Consider the following 25,382-nt stretch of genomic DNA (forward strand, 5'->3'; position numbering starts at 1 on the left):
GTGTGTGTGTGTGAATGGGTGTGTGAAGGTGTGTGTGTGTGTGTGTGAATGGGTGTGTGTGTGTGTGTGTGTGAATGGGACTGTGACTGCAACGCGCTTTGGGCCTTAAACCAAACGTCATACAAGTATGCACCATTTACCTTGTCTCTCTGCAGCTTCTCCACAAGAAAGTCTTCAGTATTCTGCAACTATCCATCCCATCGTACGGTTTCCTGCTATTTTCCCTGGCTTTGTCTTGTTTTTCTTCCTCCATTCTCCCTACTTAATACCTTCACCTCTGCCAATCTGATTCTACACCCACGAGTGGCCTCTCCATTCACAGACCTCGCATTTTCCTGCTTCCGCCTTCAGTTGACCCACAGATTCTGAACTTCGTCTGTCTGTTAAATCACGGATTTCACCTTCTCCAAGAGCAAAATAGCATGTATGATTGTGCACTATTCTGCCAAGTCTCTGTGGAGAGTTACTCGCCAAACAGCCACTGCCAGTGTCTGAATTCCCTACCTACTCCCTAGTTAGTGCACTATGTAGAGCGTTCACCATTTTTGGGAGTGTCCAAACCTACTATTCCAAATCTAGTGACTTAAAATTTCCCAGAGGTCTCTGCATAAAACCAGAGTGCATTGTTGCTCTCTAGATTAATAAAAAATTCCCACTCAGATTTTGGCTTCTGTGTGATTTTAGGTACAGTGTGATCACATAGTATGATAAAATGAAAATAAAACATTACAGTCGTAAAGGTGAAGTAGTGACGATATCAAACATGGCATGATACTTAATTTTTAAGGCAAAATATAAAAGTAAACTCTAAGGAAGTCAATCACAGCTATTTATACCCTGGATCACAATGAGGTTATTAGTGCAGCTGCCTGTCAATAACGACGGTCACAAACTGGAACTAATAAAAACAAAACCAGCCTGGAAAGTTACATAACTATAGCAGGATAACAAACAAAAGTTAATGATGGCCTTCTCAATTAAACTATTAATAATACATTGGTGATGGTCAGAGGCCTACAGCCCCTCTGACCATCACCATCATTCATGCACATTCACACACCAGTGGAACCACACTGGAGGCAAGGAGGATGAAGTGTCTCGCCAAAGGACACAACTACAGTTGGCTGGAGGGGGCAGGGACCGAACCGCTGACCCTTTGGGATCATTGAACTACCTGCTCAACCGCCTGAGCCACTGCTGTGTTTCTTAAAGACCCCCCCCCCCCCCCCCCCCAAATTAAACTATTGCAAATTGCAAAGTTTAAGAGAGGCCTCCAGATTTGGTGCATTGATGAGAGAGTCGTAAGTCCTCGGAAGGACCTTCCATCCACCCGTCCAAACTTCCGTTTATCCCTTTATCCCTTTTTCTTTAAAGCAGCCATTTATCATTTATATCCATTTCTCCAATGCGTTCATGGTTTTTATTCTTCCTTCCAGCAACCCTGTTGTGTTTGCTCCAAATCCCATGTAAATCCTGTTCATTCCATTAAATGTAGTCATTCATTCTTTCATTTCTACTAATCCACTTATGCTTCCATCCATGCATTCCTCCCTCAATCCATCCAATGCATGCACCAACCGTACCTTCAAGCTGCATCCGCCCATCCATTTATTCATCTCTAATTCCCATCCATCCATATATTTAGGACTCCATCATCCTTAAATACATACTTCCCTCTGTTACATCCACTGCATCCACTTTGATACAACCCACTTGATGTGGCAAGAAATCCTTCCCTTGGAAAAATGGACACATCCACTTTCATTGTTCAATCATTTCCTCCTTTCAGTCTGAGAGACATTTCACAAACACCTTCACAGCACTGTCCTCGTAGCCAACTACCTTTGTGAGTTTGTGTTTGTTAACTGTGTACACAATAGCAACATGCTTAGGGTGTAACGATGAATGGACTTAATAGATCAATCGATTTCTAATCCTACGATCCAACCACATCAATCTGTCTGAGATGAGTAGTTAATCGAATTGACCAATACCACTATAAAATTGTTTCTCAATAATGGAAAATCCCATTTGGATTGAGGCCCAGTAGGCTAATTTTACTATATAAAGTAAAACGACCAAATGCCATCACAGCGTACAACTCTCATGTGATGACATCATCAACACGGATCCGTCCATCATTCCAGTCCAATGTGTGGACAGACTGTGAATAAAGTCATGTGACCATCCAGTGTCTAGAATGTTCTAAGAATGTTGAACTTTAGAAACTAACATGTGAATGGATTTAACATTCATTCTAGTTTACTTGTTGGTTTGGACACAGATTTCCTTTCCACTTGATGATCTGGAAGAAATCCAAGAATCTGGAAAACTGTTCAGTAGCAGGAATTTCTGTCAAAGTCACACGGGTTGAAGTTTTGGCTACAGATGTTCTGGATCCAGTTTAGGCTGTTGAATCGGATCATTCAGAATGAACCAATATTGACTAAAAAGATGTTTTTGTGTCTTCTGTGTGTTCGTAGCTTTAGAAATAAGTGAGTTTTTTTCTAAGTTTTATCAACAAACCCTGAATTGAAAAACCTAAGCTCTGAGCTTAATGAGATCTCTAAAATTAAACACCTATATGAACACACATCTGTCTGACTGACAGTACAACTCAGCAGGGTTTTAATGGGAATTGATCAAACAGAAAAAAAGTTACTGTGGTGACATCATAAAAGTTACTTTTATATTATAAAAGAAGTGTGTAACCCAGAAGATTTTTTTTTTTTTTGTCGGTAATAAAATTCTAGAAAAATCCAGGTTATCAGGAGTGTACTGCCCCTTCCGGGAGTTCTGCAAGAATAGGACGTGATTCACGTCTTACCCTCAGTTTGTGCCGTCTTTTGTTTCGAGGATGGGTCTCTTCTCCATGTATGTCTCATGTTTCTGGCTGGTGAAATTTTTTTTTTTCTCTGTAGGTATTAATGTTTTCAAGACCTGCATGCACAGACTTGTTACTTTTCATTCATGTCAGAATAAAACCAGAAGGAAACCGAAGACATCTCTTCCTTCATAATAGGAAGCGTCCAATACAGAAAGGAAAGAAGCATTAAAAGAACTGAGAAGGTATGAAGTTCAACTTTTGATATACGATATTTTAACCCATAAGAATCACTTGTGTTTAATGTACTACAGACCAAGTGGAGCACAGAACACAATTACGGGGTTTTCCTGTTAGGTTCCCATTGGTTAAAGTTAACTCAGATAATGTCTGCATCAAAAGAGACATGATGAGCTCAATCCAATCAAATTGAATCTGTAAAAGAAGTGCATGTGTTGGACGGGACGTGTGGTCGGAGGAGACAAAAGTATCCGAAATCCTCACAACTTCCACTTTACATGTTAAGCATCCAAATCTGGTCACAAGTCAAGTCTGAGGGCTTTCATTTCAATTCAAGTTAAGAATAAATCAAAATAAAACCAGAGAAAAAACCAAAGAAACAGCTGGTGTTTCAGGATTCCTGAGAGGAAAACCAACAGCATAATCTTTTTTACAGGACTTGACAGAGATGCCCTGGAGGAAAAAATCAGAATACATATATGAACATTGTTTTATCTTCTCTAAGCCTAAGTACTCGAGGTTAAGTCTTGAGTAAATTCTCAAGTCCCTGCCTATTAGACCTAAGCGCACTTCAAGCCTGAGCCTCAAGTCTCTATCTCTGTGAAAGGTGGCAACCGCTGCAATGCGTCTGCCCGTAACTCTGGCAGGAATCCAGCTGTGCGTGACAGAGAGGCTTCAGCAGATAAATCGGCCGGGTTGAACATTTGTGTCCTCTAGAGGGAAAGTGCTAAAGCCCTGCTTTCTGACCCTAACCTTATTCAATCTCCATCATAAAAATGCAATTCTGCCTCTTCTGAACTCACACTTAAAACCTTCCCTCTGAGGCCTGGGTCTGCAGAGCTTTATGCCCCAACTGCCCCCAACACTCCCCCAAACGATAATGTCCTCCTTTAACTTGTGCTGGAAAGCTCAATCTGATGCCCTTGTCCTCTCGGGAATTCTATGCCTCTCAGGAGCAATAAAGGCAAATCTCAGACTCCGATGAGAACATTTTTCCTCTTCTAACTCACAGAGCGAGGCTATGAAAGCTGAAAGCAGAAGTGTGTCCACCTACTTTTCCATCTATCCCTGCTCTGTCTCAGGAATGACTTTTACATCCAGAGGTCTCTAACCTACAAGGAACTTGAAGTTTGCAAATCATCATCATTTCCAAATCTTAGGAAACTTATGATGTTCTGCCCTGAACGCCATAAAATATCAGATGCTGGGAAATGCCTTTTATTAAAAACCCAAAAGGCTCCATTGTTGAAAGTTCAATGTTTCATCTGCTTCACAGTTTGTCATAGAAACATGGAAAGTCATGGACCAGTTTCTTAAAGACCCACCCCAAAGAAATTTGGATCAATGATGAAAGCGTTCCTGGAGATTGTTCATGATGATGCCATTTTTAACAAAAAGGAAAACACCTGTGTCATTTTGTAGCCCACAGTTTCTGCAGAGCTGCAGTAGTTCAGTAGAAATTTGCTGAGAGTTCTCTGTTTGCACACTCTCCTGCTGGGCTAACGCTAGAGCTGCAGAAACAATGAGGAGCAATATCAGAGCTATCCACCGTACAGCTGAATAAAAACACATTCAGAAATCTAACTCTTAATTATTTGATTCGATTGATTTCAAGCATTGAAGTCAAAGCAATAAAGAATTTACTCAGATTTATCAAACTGATTATAGAAATGATGAAATGCATTGATGAAGAAAAATGAAAATAAAACAAAAAAAGTCACTTAAATCACATTTGCTTAATTAACTACAGTGATCATTAACTAAAGTCAAGTAGAGTTTGATTTATTGCTTGAAAAGGAGCGGGAAGAAGCGAGTTGATATAATCCCCCCCCACTGAATTCATTCATTTGATAGTTTTACAGTTTTTATAATCCGGTTCTGATCCGATAGATTCTTTACAAGTTACTAAATCCAGTGCCTATTAAGGATTGATTATCTTCAGAAAACATGATTTCACTAAACAGTAACGGTACATTAAACCAGTAATTATTGCTACCTTCATTTTCTAAGAACTGTTTCTGGATATTGAATGGTAACGATTTCTCACTGACTATGTATAAAAGTTGTTGGTGTAAAAATCAACAAGGTCAACAGTTTTAAAAGTCTAGATTGATCAAATAAATGGTTTGTATGATCAAGATATCCGGCTTTATGTACAATTCTGATAAACAGAGAGGATGTAGTGAACTCTTAGAATTATTCCCCCAGATGTCTATACAGTAGGTTAAACATTGTAGTATTAAGGAGTACAATAAATATCTACTGTTGGATTCTAATAAGTGTTTACATTTCTTTTTGAGACTTTAGTTTGTGTGTGTCTGATGTGTTGCTTCCAATTTAGTTTGTCATCGCTAAAAACTCTAGGAATTTGATTTCTATAACACTTTCAATTAGGACTTTAATAATTCTATAATTATAAATATGTCAGCCATCATCAGAAAGATGCCACAAGAACATGTTAAAGACAGCATTGAAATCAGAGTGGGTCTTCAAAGAATGTCAGGTGTCACCTGACTGCAAAGTATGTTTTCCAATGAAACAAAAGTCTTAATTCTTACATTCTCCTCAGCCCCCATGGATCAGAAGAGTCCAGGTGAAGAAGTGTCAAAGGTCAAGTTGTTGCTCATGACTTTCTACCTCCTTGAACCCAGAAATACATTTGGTTTAACGCTAATCTCTTTACTTTAGTGTGATCAAGCTCTAAATGTGCTTTTCTTCCAGAACAAGCCATGCTGTGCTAAAGCTGCTGCCTCACTACTCTGATGGATGAATGCAGAGCACCTCTATCTGCACTTTTTCTTTCCTGCTGTCATCCTTCCAGTTATCTTTAATATGGTGCAACAATTGTTGAAATCAATCAGGATTTAATGCCGCCTTTAAATCCTGATTGATTCCTGAGAAACAGCCACCACGGGTGGGCAGATCCACAGCTGGACAGCTGCCACCGCAGAGCCGAGTGTCGGCTGCTGATTTACAGATTTTCTACCACCACAAACCCACTGCAGCCGTTTCTATCAACCAGAGCAGCACAATTACCACAGCAGAGAGCAGCCACTGAACCACAGACCCGAATCCCTCAATGTCTATTCTTTTTTTCAGTCCCGTTTGTGGTTTGCACAGCGGAATTGTTTTTTTGTTTTTTTTTCATCTAAGGCATAAGCCATGCCATATCATCTAGACATGCCAGGATCTCTATCAAATGTTAGCATCAACAGCAATGTGGACTTTCAATTACTTTGCTTGTTTCTTGAAACACTTTATCCATCAGCGTTAATGGTGGATAATTCTTTAATCAGAGCGATCTAGGTTTTTTTCTGTTTCTGGACATGAACAAGCGGGAAGAGGAGAACTTTCCTTCTGAAATGATGCTTTGGATCACCTAGCATAACGTTTAGCTCAGAAACCGCTTTTCTCTGCAGATTAGTCCTCATACACACAGTGAGGTTAGTAGCCGTTACCATGACAACACATCACTGTGTATCAAACAGTCCGTTTCTTGGGAAAAGCGATTTAAACATAAAAAAGTAGCAAGATTAAGGTACTACAAATGTATATAATATTGATCTATGTTGTAACTGACCGTGGCATGAGCAGGAAGATGGGCTTTAAGGTGTGCGTCATCATCAAAATGAATGGACAATGCGGAGGCGGGAACCGTCCGACGTGACGCAGGCATTCCCTCAGACACCACAAACACCCACATCTGATCCTGAACGCCTTGTTGACACTCAAGTGTCAAAGTTTGGCTCAGATGTTTCCTCCAGCAGGAGTTCATAAAGAACTTCATGACCTTAAAGGTGCACCTCAAGATTCTCCCCTCATCCCTGTTCTCATTTCAATGAACAAGGACCAACCTTACTTTAAATGACGCTGAGAGTTCTTTAAAGCTAAGCACTGTGTCCAACCTGTCTACATAACTCAGCCCAAACAATGTCATCAATTTCTGCTATTTCTCCATCCCTTTAAATGAAAAAGCAAAGAAAGTCCTTTTACTGTCCTACCATCTGGAGCTGCTGGTGTCATGGTGTAACAACAGTTTTGCTGATGCCAGCGAAGGTTAAAGGACCAGATTTATTTAGTGTCTAGGGTCCATTAACCAAGAGCCAGAACTAACTCTGAGTAAAAATGGTCGGCGATGCCCGAGGTGAACGGTGGGGGTTCAAATTACGGAGTAAAATTATCCTAAACACGAACTGACAGAAGCTTCACTGCTCCACAAGCAGCAAAGACAGCGAAATGTGGCGTTGTTCATTTTTCTATTTAGACTCAATGGGTCTAGATGTCACAAAGGACACAACAGAAATGTATTTCATCTGCTTACGATTCTTTAGGCTCGTCTAATGAAGACTGATCTCTCGCTTAAAGGAGACAGAGGGAAGCAGCACAGATAAGTATCAGAGCCACCTAAACATCTAAACATCACATTTCATCCTAAGTCTATGAACAAGCACAAGATGGGATTCAAAGGATAGTTCAGACATTAATGTATATATTCTTTGCTTGTGCTCCAAATAAAACAGAGCTTTCAGGACAGCAAACTCACTTTGAAATACACAAAATAATAAATGAAAATATCCACCCATCCACTTTCTAAACCCACTTACTCTGCTTTTGGTATCATGACTAAACTGCTGGCGCTTTGGGAGGGGGAAGCAGTATTCTTCAGCCACCATTTCTGGAGCTGTTGACTCTAACCAGGGCTGTTGTCAGCTGGAGATAGAAAGACTTTAAGGATCTCCTCAACCCTGTTGAAGGAAAAGAAGCTGTCCCTCCCCTCACCTGAAACCAGTGAGGTGGTCGAAGGGTTCCACGGTGGCATGGATGCGCTCTGGATGCTGTGGGACTGGCACTGATAGGGTGAGAAGCTCAATCACTGGAAGAGAGCTTGGAGTAGAGCTCCTCCATACTCAGAGGAGGTGAGAGGTCAACCACCACAGAAGAACAAACATGAGCTCATGAGCTCCCTCTGCAGTTCCAGCAATGCTACTGCCAGCCCACTTTGTGTCTTCTCATTGCAGCTTTCTTTCAGATTGAACCCTAAATAAATGATAGACTAACGTAAAGTACATTACCTATTAAATGGAAATGCAGGACAAGTTAAAAAATGTCAAAACTATATAAAAGTTTCAATAAGTTATTACATTATTAGCATACGCTGAGTAGGCTAAAGGCACCTTCAACCCATTTTCCTAGAGCTTCTGTCATCTGCCTCTGCTGACCACCGCTCTACAGTCATTCCAGATAATTCACTCTGAAAGTCCATCGTAGGAACGTTGATAGATGTTTAGATGGCCGTCAAAAGGTTCAGAAATGAATTCAATGTTTTCGTGCAGCTTGAACGGAAAAAAATAGTTGTTGTTTAATTTCTTTTAGAAATAAAAAAGAAACAAAGCAGGGAGTTCATAAAGCTCTAATCCTTCATCAGCCTCCTCTTACACGTCTCAGCCTGAGTCAAACCAACGCTTGGATGTGGTCTCCATGGTGACCAGCAATTCATTGCCTCTCTGGCCAGTTATCCTGTGAATCTCAGATGCACTCTCTGACCAAATTCGATGCGGCACCACTGTGACATTAGCGCTAAGCCTCGGCCTTAACGCCTCGCAGACGCTGGAATCAAAGTGCGGCAGAAACCAAGGAGCTGCTGTGACCTCCAAAACTCTGCAGAGAGCCGGGATGCAGATGGCAGGAGAAACAGAGCCTTCACTCCGTGACAGAGAAGATGAGGAAACAGCAATAATTCCGTGAACCACGCAGATGCAGCAAAGCATGACATAAAACCATATTCAGTCTTAAAAGTCAGCTGTCTTATGGCCGTCCTTAAAAATTCTAAACCAGGCAAATGTATCTCAACTGTAGCTTTAAGAAACCAACTTTCATCCTTTACAGGTCGATATAAAGGTTAAACAATAAACAGACAAGACCCGCCTTCTGAATAATTCCTCTTTCCCTTCTGAATTCTAACATCCATCTTCCATTTGCTGCTGCACACGTCTTTGTTTTAAAGATGAGAAACTGCTTGGCTCCCTGCTGGACGATAACCAACACTGCAGCACTGTGGCACAGGACGGCCCTGCACACCCGCCCACACATACATGAAACCCATCACCGGGTGTTTTGTTAGAAAACGCTCACCTACAAAGGGAATTGTCTCATTTAAAGAATATTTCCACGTCTGGCCGATAAAAAAAGAGATCCCACGTTTTATCTGTTAACAGCATCAGACCTTTGCCGACATGTCTTTCCATGTGGTCACGCCTCATCATGAAACCTTCTGCCCTTCAGAGAGATGAGGGGGTGACGTGGGGGGGGCAGGGTGGAATATTATAATTAACCCACCAAGACTCATGGATTATTCAGCTTCGGAGTGAAGCAGGCCTCAAGTCTTGGTTCAGTTTGTGGTGAAGCGTCCTTCAGGTTTGAACGGAGGATAGAAAACCTTCAACATCCATCACAGCTTCTATCATCTGTGCCTTCAAAAACACCAATGATCAGATACAATGCTTAAAAGCAGGATAGAATCCTCAACTTTGTATAATGGGCTGAAATGAACATTAAGGCGATGTTTGTACAGTGAGTTACCAAGCAGAAAACCTGATTTAGCCAAAGGCCTTGTGGTGGCAGACCCACATAAACGTGTTCAAACACAACATCCATGAAAACAGCTCAAACATCCTCACGTCTGCTTCACTCTCGCGCTGACAGCGCTGTTAATTATCCCTTCCTGGAACGACTCCTCCAGCTGCAGAAATGGGGGCCACCTTCACCCGGACAGATGGCTGCACTCCATTACAGCCCAGGCTTTCCTGAGCTGAGGAATGTTTGAAGAAATCAGAAGAAAATGGTCACCGATTCAGAGGACTCTGCTGCTTCTGCAAGTTGGCACTGGAGGTGGTTGAGTGCTGGGTCGGCTTTGTCCTCCATCTGTCAGCTGCAGGTTTGGAAAAAGGCCAAACATAATGTTTCGAAATTGTCAGCACACAGAGAGCTGACTCATGTTGAATCATCAGTTTTTGCATCTCTGATCCGCTTTTTTCAAACCATTCAGAAAAAGAAGAAACGCCTTCAGAATGAGAGGACTGGCAAACAGCCGTTAAGTCCAATCCCTCTGATGGATGAAAGACAGCTGAAGACATTTACGTCATGAACTATTCATTTGAATGTTGGGTCCTCTGCTGTAAAAACCAGGAGCTGCTCTAGGATGTTTCAGGACAAAGGAGCTCCTCACCCTGCTGCTGCTGCTGATGATGATGATGATGATGATGATGAAGAGTCAGTCTGCCATTTGAAGGAAATCCATGACCAGCGGCGATGGTTGGACGGACTCCAACATCATTCAGACGCTGCTCTAGGAAATCTTTGTTCAATAGCGTCTACATTTGCCATAAAATGAGGCAACATAATTCTTAGGAGATAAATAAATTGAAACCCTAAAACATTTGACACCATCTGTCTTCTAAACTAATAGATCTTGTTGACCACAAAGGTTAAACGAGGAACACAGATTGACTTTTCCTCTGTGGGTCATTAACAAACAGAGAGAAGAACTGCTTCTGTTTCCAGAAAAGAAGCCATTGCTCCTTTTCCTTTGGCCAAAGTAAAAGCCAATAGAAGCTGCAGGACCGGCCTGGACCGGTCTGGCACGGCCCGGCATACAGTCTCAGGGGGGCTTTTTTGAAGAACAGACTGAGTCAAGGCAATCTGTTGCTGCTGGCAGCGCAGTGTGCAGTCTACTCAGAACCAAGATCGTCATGATGACATGTTTAAAGCCAGTTCTTCTACACTAGGTAAAGAAAAAAAACATGAATCTTGCCAATGTTTCAACCGTAATCCATTTTTGTAGACATGAGCTTTAGGCGTCATCATTGCAGACGATTCCTACATTGGTTGGAGTCACTTCTGACGCTGTCATTTGCTGTGAAGGCTCATCAGGAGAGACGACAGACCTAACATTGGCTGTAGGCTCAGGATCTAGGGCCAGTTATGTCGGTGACATGGTCCCATTGGAAGCTATAAAATGGATGTGTTTTATTTTAGATCCTCATCAGGCTTCCGGCTGAGTCGGAAGAACCCCGATTGAGCAGTAAATGGTAGTGAGATTGTGGCTTTGTAGTAGGAATATCACACGGTTCCCATGGTGCAGTTCACCTCCCTGGATGCCAAAGGATGAAGTAGTGACAAAGTACATAGTGGCTATGGGGCTATAGGGCTGGGTATCGCCAATAATTTCCAGAATCAATTCGATTCGATTAACTAGAGCCTGGATCAATTCCATTTTTTTAATTTGATTTGATTTGATTTAATTTGGAATTTACACAGTTTACACATTTAGGCATATTGTACAGAAATACATTAACAATATATGTTTTAAGGATATTCATACTAATCTAAAACAGTTCACATACTGTAAAATGCATCACTGAAATAATAAATCAATGAGATTGTTAACACCATACATGGTTCCTTAACCCTTGTGCTATCTTAGATGACCCCCCCCCCCCTTCCATTGACGTGTTCCCCCTACCATGACAAAGGTGGATAAAGGTGGAAAGATTTCATGTAATCCATGGACACCAGTGAAGATCACAAATCATTGAAGAAAAAAGGTTCAGAGCTCTGTCTAGATCGGGGGTCGGCAACATGCGGCTCAGGAGCCGCATGCGGCTCTTTAGCGCTGCCCTAGTGGCTCCCTGGAGCATTTTCAAAAATGTTTGAAAATGTGAAAAGATGGGTGATAGAAATATATTTTTTGTTTTAATATGGTTTCTGTAGGAGGAAAAACAAGACACAAACATTCTCAACGTTTTCCAATGCTGTAAGAATGTGTAGAATAAATATTAAATTTCAACATTTCTGTCAACGAAGATTTGCGTCATAGCCCGCGACCCACGTTTCTACCAGCAGGGCGGCGGACCGCCAGGCAGGTGGCTGATGGAAATGGAACCACCGTCAGTTCCGTGCGTTGCTTGATGAAGTTGAAAGCGAATACTCTGATCTCCTGCTACACAACAGTCCGATGGCTGTCCAGGGGGGACGTTTGCGTCACTTCGTCGTCTGTTTAGAACACGTGAAAATATTCCTGAAAAGCAAAGACCTGAACTACAAACAACTGGAAGATACTGAGTGGCTGGAAAAGCTGCACTTTTTGGTGGATATGACTGTGAGGAGCCACCTAAACGAGCTGAATGAAAGTCTCCAGGGGCGGGAAAACACTGCGATGCAAAGCTGTTCTGTCATTCGAGCGCAAGCTGACTGTCTTTGCCAGAGATGTACAGCGAAGAAGAGATGAGGATGCTGCTGCGTTTTATTCTTGCACTGACTTGCTTGGCATTTGCACAGAAATCAAACTCAACTGTATTAATTTGATTTTATATACTTTACCTTTTCAAGAGGCTGCTGTTTTATTTTTTATAAATGCAGGCTGCGTTTTATTGCACTCTGTTTAGTTCCCAGGGGGGGGCACGTCGTCACGCACGTTCCATTTTATTGTTTTGTGTTCAAATCCTCAAAATAAGAATGACATCAAAAATCAGATTTCTTTATTACATTTCTTTAATGTTATCAAAGCTATGAAACATTATTCATTGATATTATAATGAAGTTAAACTTGCACAACAGAGCAGTCACGTGACGCGTCGTTCTCCCAGAATGCACTGCAGGGCAAAAAAACATTTAATCGTGAATGCTTATAATGTATTTGTAACCAACTTACTCATTTTGATAGTAGGCTATTATAGCTAATATAGATACATATTGCATGTGTTTTATTGTGTTTCAATTGTATCAACCGCGCCCTGAGTGGTTGTGTGACATGGCCCTTAGTTTTGTCACCAAGCCTAGTCTCCTGCATGATAGTCTTTCACCTGCAGTCCCCGACATCTCTTGTTTTGAAGCAGGTTTTTGAATATTTGATAGATTTTGTTCTCTAGCCCTCAAGGATCAGGCTGAAAAGTGAGTTTGCCTTGCAAAAGTATTCACCTCAGATGTTTGTCCCTTTTGTTGCTTTCATAAATCACTCATGGTCAATAAAATTAGTCTTTCCTCATTCAAAACCGTGCTAGAAAAAACCTTCAATGTCAATGTGAAAACAGATTTCTACAAAGTCATTTAAATTAAACAAAAATATAAAATGATGGGATGCTTGCATAATTATTCACCCCTTCTTGTCAGTATGTGGTAGATGCACCACTGGTCTTTGTGGATTCATCTCAGTCTTGGACATCTGCACACTGGAATTCTGCTCCATCCGTCTTTGCAAAACTGCTCAAGTTCTGTCAGGTTGCATGGAGACCGGGTATGAACAGCCCTTGTCAAGTCCAGCCACAGATTCTCCTTAGGATTTAGGTCTGGGGTGTTGACTCGGTAACACCAGAACAGTTACATGGTTCTTTTAAACCGTTCCTGTGTAGCTTTTGCTCTATGCTTTGGATCATTGTCTTGCTGGAAAACATTGTCTTGCCGCATTCATTCTGCCCTCTATCTTTACAAACCTTCCAGAGGCTGCTGCTGAGAAGCACCCCCACTGTGAAGCATGGTGGTGGCAGCATCATGCTGTTTTTTGATGATGTGCATGTTCTAGTAAGTATTTTCTGCAACAGTGGCTTTCTTATTGCCACTCTCCCATAAAGCTTAGGCCGGTGAGGAACCTGGCAGTTGTTAGATGCAGTCTCTCCCGTCTCAGCAGCTGAAGCTTGGAACTCCTTCACAGTCGTCGTGGAGGTCTTGGTGGCTTCTCTCACAAGTCTTCTACTTGCACGGTCACTCAGTTTATGAGGGCAGCCTGATCTAGCAGACTCAAACATGTGCTATATTCCTTCCATTTCTTGATAATTCCTTTCCCTGAACTCCGGGGGATGTTTAATGCCTTGGAATTTTTTTGTATCCATCCCCTGACTTGTACCTCTCCACAATCCTTTCTCTGAGTTGCTTGGAGTTTTCTTTTGTCTTCCTGGTGAAATGGTAGCCAGGAATACCGCCCCACCAGTATCTGGACCCTTCATAGACAGGTGTTTTAGAACTCATACCAACATCACTCAGGTTAAATTCATTTCACTATTTGTGAGACTATTGGCACTAATTGGATGGACTTCTATAGACCATTACATTTAATTGGGGTTGAATACTGCAAACAATTATCCCTCATTGACATTACTGTGTACAATTCTGTTTTCACATTGACATTGAAGGTTTTTTTCTAGTAAATGTTTGTGTGAGGAAAGACAAACTTTACTGACCACAAGTGATTTATGATGGCGACAAAAGGGACAAACATCCAAGGGGGTGAACACTTTTGGAAGACACCAAGTTAAAGTTTGTCCATGCAAAGTTCTAAAATTAAATTAATTGTGAATTCAACTGGAAGCCAATGTAAAGAGTAGATCCTCCCTACATGTTGTCATGGTTGTGTTTTCACCTGCTGAGTGCAGTGAGGTTTTCTTCAGTTAGAATGAGTCTGAATTGGCTCTCAGGTTGGTGAATGAGTTGGTAAAGCAGCAGGTGGACTCGGGATGCTGCTTCCTGTTGATGCTGTGAATGTTTAACGACAAACTCAGTTATTGCAGTTTTAATCACTCTTTCAACGCCCCAGCTTCAGGAACACAGATCTATTTGCTCCCACTGTGGGATTTTGAAAAGGGCTGTGAGAATCTCTCCTCTAGTTTCTGCTCGACACGCCTCTGATCCAAATCAGAGGCGAAGCAGCAGGAGGCTAAGTGTTTGCAACGTGGGAGGTCACAGCGGGCCGGGTTTCCTCCACCGCGCCACACGAACGCTCGCCACATCAAGCTCCGCAGAGAGGTGAGGCTTTCAGGTTGGATGTGAAGCAAGTGGTTGTAGTTTCTGAAGGATCAGAGGAAACTGCAGCAAATCTCAAGAGGTTTTCCTTCAACATGACTTCGTTTAGACATCAGGAAAGTCAGGAAGCACTGAGCGTGGATTCAGGCTTTAAGCACCTTACTGGCACTGAGCTTATCTCCAACCTAATCCAATTATAATAACCAACAGCCCAGTCATAAGGCTGGCAGGCTCTAAGCCTATTACAACAGACCCTGCCTTCTAAGATTGGTGGCAGTCAGGAATTGGGGGGAGAGAATGAGAAAACCAGAGTTGGAGGCACAGAATAATTGGATTTGAATGTAAAAAGTGAGGAAAAGTGAGCGACATAAATACGACAAAAGAAGAGAGAGTAGAGGTGTCTTTTCTGATCTGTGTTTCCATAAATGCTCACTGCTGAACAGAAGAGCTAAGTTTCTGCTCATGCAGCCACCTGCTCAGAGAAACAGTTATGATGGGTGTTGGAGGTGTAGGAGGGATTGGAGGGTTCAACCCTCCCAGAATCTGCCTCAAGCTCCACCCTCAATCCTTCTAAACAGACGTTCACCTGAGCGGGGCGAGGAAAAAACCAGGAGGGGTTCAGGGAGAAACGGATAGTCTATGAGCAAAGATTCACTTCCCATTTCATCACCCCCCCCCCCCCCATCCATCCACCTTCATCACTCCATTTACATGCCTTAGTTTTAGTTTATTTATTATCATTCCATTATTTTGCCAGTCTGGTCTCCTGCATTGAAGGTCCTCATCTGGTTCCTGCTGGCTGGCAGTGCTATACAGTAAAAACATACCCCCCCCCCCCCCCCCCAATACTCCACATATCTGTATATTAGGCATACATGACAAAACGCTCATTAATAGATGAAAGTCACAAGGATTCAAACGTTAATTTTGTAAATTATAGCAAGAGTATTTTTTTCCTATACTCTATCAAATAAACCAAAGCGTGTGATTACTGAGGTCACCATCTGTTTGGCTTAAAGGTTTCCGGGTTTTCTGCTGCTTCCTTTCTCCAGGAAACAGGAAACGTCCGGAGCAGTTTTCCTGGGCTCCGCTGCCGATAACTCACTTTCATTTAGCGCCGCTCTCTTTTCATTTTAAGGCTCATAAGCAGCTGCAGCGCTTCGCTGATGGCTTCATGAAAGTCATCAAATACAGACATTTTTATGAGTTTTATGAAGACTCAACATCTTCAAGTCAGATTTTCTCCAAAGTGGATTTGATGCACACTGAAGTCAGAGGAGCTGTTTCTCCTCTGACTTCATCCCCTCCAGAGGAACCACGCCACAGATGTTGACTAGTTACTTTGTTCACTAGTCCTCTGCCCCCAGAGGTGGAGGTTTGGGAAACATAAATCACAAAGTCACTCCTGGAAAGGGAAACGGCACAAAGGCTGATCTCAGACTGAAGCTGTAATAGAGTGGTCATCTTCATGGTCCTTAGTGAAGGCCAGGAGTCATCAGAGATCAGTCAGACCATGAAAGCTGAGGAGATCATCTAACAACCTGCAGTTACAGGAGAATAAGTCAGAACGGAGAAACACTGCAGCTGTGCTCACAAATAGGAAGCAGTAACGTCATTATGCATTACATTACAGAATAATCAACTCATGACCAGGATGCGTGGCATAATTATTGATGACCAAATGATCAATTGATGATGTTAATTAGGCCCAGTTACTGCCCCGGGGTCCCACGGGGCTGCAGGAATTCACTTTACTCACTGGGTCGGCATCAGAACAGCAGCCCATCAAAGATGCAGATGATCTTATTTCAATGTCAGAGATTTTTTCATTGGCTAAATGTTTATTTCAAACAATGACATAATGAAACTGGTAACTGATTTCAGAAAACATTTCTCACTCTGTCCTCTCAGTGAACAGTAATGGAAACGTCAATCATCCTCAGCATCAGTATTTCCAACCAAAAAAAACGTACAAGTTGAATAAAAGTAACTTCAAATGAAAATTTCCCAGGTTTGTCTAAAAATGAGGGCTTGACTTTATAAGTCCATATATCCTTTCTTGGGAATGTTTTAACTAGTTTTCTTTAGCGTGGGGGTTGAGGATGGCGGTGTCGTGGTTTCTCTGCCAGCAGTCATGGGACCATTTTGCTCAGCATTGGTGACCACAGAGTTAAACAAGCCGAACCTGGACAGAAGTTATCAATACTTGACTTAGAGACCCATTCTGATCATCTTTGATCTATTGTCAAATCCTTCCCACTGCTCTGGTCATTATGATTATTCTGTTTTTAGCCTAATTTTTTAAAAACCTGTGTGGTTTTCTAGGACATAGTCTCTGCAGAGCGGCAGGAGTTCATTAGAAATTCACCTCTGAGTTTTGGGCGGGACCGCAGATTCACGGTAAGCCTGCCCCCCATTCCCCTCCTCCATCTGTTTACACACTCTCCTGCTAGCTTACAGCCCCTCACACCCCCACCCTAACATCGAACATAACCTAATACGCCCCCCCCCCCCCCCCCCCAACACCATGTATTCGATAACTTCTGATTCACCATGGTTTAAATAAAGAAATACTCAGAGATGAAATGTTCATCTTAATTATCTGAAATGTCCTCCATCCTGAGAAAAACTTCAAACTTTATTGATCTGTGTAGCACCTTTTTATTTTGGTTAAAAACACAAAGCACTCAACATAAAAGCAGATAAAAGTCATGAAATATGAAAATTTTTGACAGAAAACACTGGACAATCACACACAGATGGGACCCCTCCCTCACCAGATTTCTCCCTCCACCCACCCAGTTCCCCCAGTAGAACCCTGAACAAAAACGAAGAACTGCAGCATCCAGTCGGCCCAATGAGAACCGCAGCAAGAGCTCCCCCTACAGGCGGAGCCGGTAATTCCCCAGAAGAATGGATCCCAGAGGAAACACTGGAGTATGAAACATTAGAATGTAAGTTATGATAAAATAACAATAATAGAAATAAAATAAGATATAACAATAATTATTATTAACAAATAAAACAAGTAAAATGATTAAAAAATAACCTTAATTATCATAAATATAATAACAATAAAAAGCGTAGTAAATTAAAAACATAAAAATCATGATAATAGTCTTTATGTTTTTTCCAAAGCGGATGATGGAATGTAAAAAGAAGGAGGCAGAGTACCCAGCCATCCCCACAAGACCCCCGCCGTAGCAGTAGCGGCAGCCAGGACCCCCCCCCCCCCCCCCAAAACACCCACACGGCGGCAGATAGAGAACAACTGCCCGCGATCACATCCGCCACCCAGGCCAGGGCCAGCAGGACCGCCACGGGGGCCCCCAGAGCCCGAGAGCAGGGAGGCACAGAGAGTGGAAGGCCTAGCCAACCAGGAGAGCAGCCTCCCCGCCCCAGACAGGCAACCCACCCCCCAGGAGTTCTGGGCATCCCCCGACCCCGGGCACGGGCTAGGGCCCCCCAATAGTGACCCGCCCAGAGCTGTGGAGAAGGAGAAGGACGCCCCAGAGTGGTGGGTTTGTTGTTACCATGGCCCGACCAGGCTCACCCATAGATGGAATTTGAAGAAGTCCAGCACTCGAGAGCAAGGACCAGAACCCCCACCACAGGAACACGGACACCCCCAGGCTCAGATGTGATGTGAACCCCGCCCCCTGGTCTTGCCAGAGGACACAGGGATCCCTCCCCCTGCGTGGAGAGAGGGCCGCCGGGCCCAGGAAGCCATGGCGCCCCCGCCTGCCCCACCCAGGTACCAGACCCGACCCCCACCCCCAACCACAGCGGACAGACAAGGAGCAGCGACCACCAGGCCCCGCACCCCCTAAGTCATGGAGTTAGCTATGGGAGAACAGAGAGACTGAATTCTTTCAAAGTTACTTGACATCTTTTTCAAGCTGATATGATCCAACAGCAGATTTCTGTATTGATTTGAATTTATGTTTTTCTTATTTTTCCAGTTAAGTAAAATTAATTTTTCCCAGACCAAAGAGTTACAACAGCGGTTTTAAAATGGGTGTAATGTGTTCCCGCCTCCTGGTCCTTGTCAACGCTGTGTATCGTCAGCATAGCTGTGAAAGTCAACGGCGTGTCACCTGATAACATCCCCAACATTCCCACAAATGCCACAAGAACATTTTAAAAACACTCCATTTTCATGGGATTGAGTCTTTAAGCTCCACACTAAGGCTCCTAAATGGTTCTCATTACACAATGAAGGAGCCAACACCCAGACAGACCACATCCAGGACAGAGTCCATGACGGCAGTATGAAGACTGAAGGTTTGGAACAATGTGAATGAACTCATGAGAGCAAACAGAAGACGATTGACCAAAAAAGACAAGGACCACAGCTGGATGGAAGATGCTGATAGGACATTAAAAATTCTGAAGTTCCCCCTCAACCAAGTGGAGATCAGACAGAACTGTGTTGAACTTTTGCTTCTGCAAGCTGTCATAGTTTTTCTGTGAGCTCAGACAGAAATGTATAAATACGCTGAGGGCATCTCAAGTGAGGCTTCCCACTGAGATGATGAAGAGTCGGCTTGTCCTTTAAGTGTCTTCCTCAATAAACCATTAGTCCTTTTAAAAACAAAGCTTTCCAAAAAGTTTATGAAAGACAAACTTCCCATCAGCGGGGACAAAGAAATGAAAAATTGGATTTCTGGCGAACAAAAGGGCAGAATCGACTGCTTTTAGGAAACTTTTTATCATGGCTGTCAGCCCTGGTAGCAATGTTTCCTGGAGTCTGCAAACACAAACAAAGAGATCCATTCTTCAGTATTTAAACTCATCAGGCGAGGACATTAAACCTAATGGGACATTTTCTCAAAGGATGATGCAGCCCAGCATGCAGGAAGATTTATTTGTTTCCTGTGAGAAATCACTAAATGTGTTCTTAGCTTCCCTCTGTGAGTGAGACTTCAGCTTCTTCTGTCCCACCTGGCCTGGGCCCAGTCAGGTGTGAAGCCCCGCCTCAAAGGTGAGTAGACACAGAAACATCCATTACTGTCACAACCAACATACTCTGAGTTAGGATGGATCTTTACGGAAGACCCGTGTGACTCATTTATGTTAAACAATAATTAATACTCAGCATCTCCAATGATGCAGGAGAGGGCGAGGTGAGCTAAAGCCTCTTAGCTTCTAGTTGAAGTATGTTTACTCATGTCAGGACATTTCCAACAAAGATGTCATCCTTTCACACCTCTTTTCAGCTTTTTAAACTCTCATGGCTTTCTACTGATCCTGAATGGTAGTAAACCCCTCGGTAGCCGTTCCTTTCACACCAGCTTTGTTATGGAGAGGTCTCACTGCCATCACTGAGAAGGATGGCAGAGAGTTTATTTGGGTGGAAACTGTAATGCACCCTGTGTCTAGGGGTGCGGTGCATAACGTAAATGAGAAGGAAATGAACCCTAATGCCCAAGCATGTTTTCTGTGTCACAAATGAGATCTAATCCGCTCTTGATTCAAGACCATTTGAATCAAAATTCTTATCGCAGCTAAAAATGCCACAGAAGTATGGAGGGACTTTAGTGCATGAAACAGAGATGCCAGCCAGAGATTTTTTAGTCTCAAGTGAATTTTTCTGCTTTAATTGCAAAAAGATTTTTTGAGCACACAATATTTTTTACGTTTTATGCTCAAAACAGTGAGTTTTGTGCTTGGAATAATGGCATAAAAGTCCCTCCATACTTCTGTGGCATTTTTCTGATGAAGGAGGACATGGATAAAGAAAATGTAGCTGCGATAAGAATTATTATTCAAATGGTCTTGAATCAAGAGCAGATCGATGTCATTTGTGACGTAGAAAACATGCTGGGTGGGCCAAGACATCCCTGTTTGAGCTCTCAGCAATGACGAGGGGAAGGGGGGCTGGGGGGCTCCTCACCAACACCCCCCCCCCCAAAACTCAGAGGTGAATTTCTAATGAACTACTGCTGCTCTGCAGAAACTATGTCCTAGAAAACCACTGCATTTTTTTTCCATTTTGGCTAAAAAATCTAATTAACAATAAGAGGCTGCTGAGAAAATGTTAACAGTAGATCAATAGATGTGCCTTCATGTATGTTATTGTCAGCGGTTGGCGGTGTCAGCGCAGGCTGGAGCTGGTGTCTGTGATCGGACAGAAACCCGGCAGTTGGAGTTTTGCTTTCAGATGTCATTTCTTCACATCAGGGATTATCATGAGACCGGGAAGTGGACTTGCAGACAGGAGCAAATATGTGCATGTTCAGTGGCTGAGCGGCTCCCCGGGTGTCTGATCACTGAGCTCTGATTAAAACATTCATGAGGCGGGGTAATGAGGCTGACACGGCTCTTTCATCTGCGCCTCTGCTGCAGGATCCGCATCGGGGCTGTCAGCAGCACGGGCCGCTCTGATGTACGGGCTAAATCAGGGCCACCCCGGTCGGACGCTACAACACACGCCATATACAACAGGGGGTGGGGGCCAGACAGGTCCAGAGGGAGAGCAGTGCCAACGGGGAAATGATTCAAAGTCGCCGCCCGGCCTCTGCATCAGAGGAAAAGCAATGACACAAAGACACTCAGAGCCGCTAAAGCTGTCTGCAGACGGGCCTTTACGGGTCCAAACACATGAATATGAAGCCCTTAAAGCCTGACTTTATCTGGACTCTGGTGGTACATTTTATTTATGCTGAATTCTAATAAACATTAAGACTTTACAGTAAAAAGGAAAGAATTCAAAATCTGGACTTCATACAACAATGAAAGAAAAAGGAACAACAATATCTTTGTGATTATTCTACAGTTTGGATTCTCAGCTTGATGCATGTGAGGAACCAATTTGAAGAAGCTGGAGCCGGTGATTACATAGCATAAATGTAACAGTCAGACTCTGGGTCTGAATTAGAGCAAGAACCACCTTAAAAAAGAGAGCAAGAACCACCTTAAAAAAGAGAGCAAGAACCTTAAAAAAGAGAGCAAGAACCACCTTAAAAAACAGAGCAAGAACCTTAAAAAACAGAGCAAGAACCACCTTAAAAAGAGAGCAAGAACCACCTTAAAAAGAGAGCAAGAACCTTAAAAAGAGAGCAAGAACCACCTTAAAAAACTTAACTCAGTTCAGCTGAAGTTCTACATTAGGCTAGGGGTCGACTGATTATCGTCCGGGACGAGGATTTTTATTTCACTTTAATTATCCAGGGGATCCCTTAAGATAAAACCTCTTTTTGGAACACACACACACACCCACCCACACAAATAAACATAAAAACATGAAAATAAAACAGATTTAAAATCAGCTGAAGAATAACATGTCCATTCCTCGGTCACACACTCAGAAAGCTTTCTTTGAAATACAGAACAGTTTTCCCAAGCAGACTCTGAAGACCCACTTTGAACAAAATGGTGGTTTTGGTGTTTTCAACAGGTTCTTGTATGGACTGATTTTTGTGCCACTATTCCAAGCACAACAGTCGTTGTTTTGAGCATAAAACATGTCCATGTCTGTAACTGGCTGGGAGTTATTTATTTGTTCTTTTCTTTATTTACTTGTTTCTTAAAAAAAACAGTTAATTGTTGCCGTTTTTAATTGTATCAAATTTATGACAGTATTTTCACTTTTAATCCAAATGAATGTTTACTGGTATCGGACCAAAAGACCTTTTTCTTATGAACATATCGGTGGATCTCCAGAGTGCGGAGGGTCACAGAGAGGTGCAGTCGCTTCTTAAAAGGAAAGTAGGTGTGTTTTGCATTTCCTTTGAGACTCGTATCCACCTTAAGGCACTTAAAAAACATGGAACGTACCATTGTTGTGTGTGTTTAGTCTATCTTGAAGTATTGAAAAGGCTAATGGAAGTTCCACGCACTTATGATGCCGTCGTACTGCATCTTCAGACAACTCTCCTGTCATCAGGGTGCCGGTAGAAAAAATGTGCAACAATTTGTCCCCACGGATTCATCAAGCGGCCTTTTGTCATGTAGGCCACCTGTGTGACCCTAGAGGTCAGCCCATCTCTCAGCCCAGACAGCCCGCACCCCCCTGTAAGTGTCCAGCCTTGACACTTCCTGTCCCTTGGCTGCCCTCTTCTGCTCCTGTTTGGTCTATTTTCCCTTTTGGTTCTTTGCTCGCCCTCTCCCTATCTCTCCTCCACAGGTGTCCAGAATGAGGCGGGGCATCCTGACACACCTGCACCTCATCATCCAACAGCCTTTAAGACCAGCTCCTCCAGCGTTTTCTCAGTTTGCTTCCCTGGCCTTTCACTCATATCTTAATCGGATCATTTTGTTTCTGTTTTTAGTCTTTTCTGACCCAGAACCATTCAGCCTGTCCTGACCTTGCTCCTCCTGGACTCCCTCTCCTCTGACCAGCAGAGGGTTAACCCTAAGCCCCCCAGACCCCGCATTCCCAGCAGTTCTCCATCAAATCTTTTGTTTTCAATCACCTCTCCTTATCTGACCATAAGGGTCAGACAAGGAGCAGGTAGTTGTGAATGAGGCGCAGGTTTAATCCTCCCTTTAGATATAACGTGATTAACAACAGAAATGTGTGTAAGAATTAACTGAAACAAAATGAAGGCCACATTTCATCAAACACACACACATTCGTATTCATAAGAATACAAAAGATGTAAGCTCCGCCCATGTCTTCAGGCCGCTGTCAATGATGGGATTGTAACTCATCAGTCGTTATCTCCACCTTCTTTCCTGATTCCCAGAAACTTTCAATATCACTGTTTTCCATCTTTGGGGTGAATTCAAATTTTTGATGCTCCTAGAAAGACGCCGTCGTCATTCTGCACGAAAATGAGAGCAGAAGAGGTGAGCTGCAGTTTTCTGACTGCCTTATAAGTGAAAGATAAGAGCTCCGTGATGTAATTGTGCTTTAATCCTCGTCTCCATGTCTGTGTGTTAGACTTTCCATGTCGTCAGGGTGCCGAGTCAGTCTGAGCTCCTTAGTGTTCAATGGCTGCTTGTTTGCTTCACTTTCTAACAGCTTAACAAAGATAAAAGAGCTGAAGGACTGTCAGCATTCAAGTGCAGTTCCTCCTCACAGCTCAACCACATTTAACAGGCTGCTGGTTCCTGACCCGTGTGGGTTTTTGGGTTGTCCGGTCTGTGGAGGGTCGTAGAGAAGAGCCGCTCAAAGGGAGCTCAGGAGTGTTTTGCAGTTTCCTTCAGGCTCGTGTGGTCACCTTAGGGGACGTCAAGAAAACGGACTGTAGCATTGTCCTGTGTGTGGTAAATGTAATGTGTTGTGATGTAGACGCCCGGGACGTGTGCGTGATCCGTGAGAGCCTGTAGGGTCCAGATTCAGCTCTTCAGATTGCTAAACGCCCTCAATTCTAACAGTTGGGCTGCGCATGAGGAGCATGCTCCATCACTTGAACAGCACTAACGGGTCACTTGTGCAGTGCACAGGATGGGGGGGGGGAATCCATAGGCCATGCCTGCATCTTACATCCTTCCCCCCTACTTCCCCTTATGCTATGTGTTTACTACCACCTGTTATCTGCCCGTGGTAGAACTGTGTTTTCCATTTTTGCTTTCCAGGTTCACGAGCGACCTACGACCTTCATATTTCCAGCAGGCCACCTGTGTGACCCCTACAGGTTCTTCCCCCGTAAACAGCCTGTATCTGCCCGTACTCAGCTGATCAGGTGGATTCTCAAATACTGACTTGATCTGCTGGGAACCGTCTGGGATCAGGATTCAACACAACAAAGCAAATTAGCATAAAATCCTTTGACATTTTCGTGTTAATCGATCCAAAGATGGATTGAAAGGGATTTCTCTTTAGAGACTGAGCTACGAGGCATTTAAACACATGACAGTTTGTACAAGGTAGAAGAAAAATAATTTCTCTCTAAAACTGCTGTTCAAACTTGACATGATGGAGAGAGGAGTCCAGCTGGGAACTCCACATGCTCCCAAACCCCCCCTCCAGCAGGTTACATGCAGGAAGAGTTGTGAAAAAACACTTTCCAACAACCATCACAAAAGAAAAACATCAGTTCAGACCAGCTTCAGCTGCACATGTAGAGGAGTGAAGTGGTCTGAATTCATCTCCGCTCTGCAGGACACCTCTCTAAATAATAAAGTTAGGACCGTCACGATCTTAGGTGTGTGACATTTGTTCTCTGCATTTGACCCTCAGGGAACCATTTGGCAGTTTAACCCGCCAATCAAACCCCTAATGCTGAGTGTCAAGCAGTGAGGCTGAGTCTGGTGGTCTGCTGTGACTCAGCCTGGATTTGAAGATTTAAGATAATTTATCAATTATCTTAACTCCTTGAACAGAACAAGTGTTTGTTTTTTCCAGTGAAAATCCCCGAATGAAGTCAGAAGCCCCCCCCCAGACCACCATGAGGTCATCTCTGCTTCCACATAAGAGGAGATCTAGGACCTTAAATTCACTTAAGGTGGACTTAGACTGTCCCAATCTTCTTCTACTGAGCTTCTGCAGCGAGAGCCCCCGCCCCCCCACCCAACCCCACCCTCACTCAGGCTGGCTGAGAGCAGCAGCAGCCTCTTCTACAGTTACTGAGCGTCTGTC

General features: G+C 43.2%; 1 protein-coding gene across 4 annotated transcripts in view; it reads right to left on the reverse strand.

Annotated features, from left to right (window-relative positions):
• grid1b (glutamate receptor, ionotropic, delta 1b) overlaps positions 1–25,382 on the reverse strand; it is a 493,010-nt gene that overhangs the window by 394,669 nt on the left and 72,959 nt on the right. The window contains exon 1 of one of the 4 annotated variants that reach the window (XM_078937683.1): positions 7,844–7,995. The exons of the other annotated variants lie outside the window; for them this stretch is intronic. Coding sequence (XP_078793809.1) covers positions 7,844–7,883 — 40 coding nt within the window. The 5' untranslated portion in view covers positions 7,884–7,995. Of the gene's footprint in view, positions 1–7,843; positions 7,996–25,382 lie in introns of those variants that run through there. 4 annotated transcript variants of the gene reach the window in all.

This window comes from Oryzias latipes, chromosome 19, assembly GCF_053564925.1.
Source record: "Oryzias latipes strain Hd-rR chromosome 19, Olatipes_Hd-rR_3.1".
NCBI lineage: Eukaryota > Metazoa > Chordata > Actinopteri > Beloniformes > Adrianichthyidae > Oryzias > Oryzias latipes.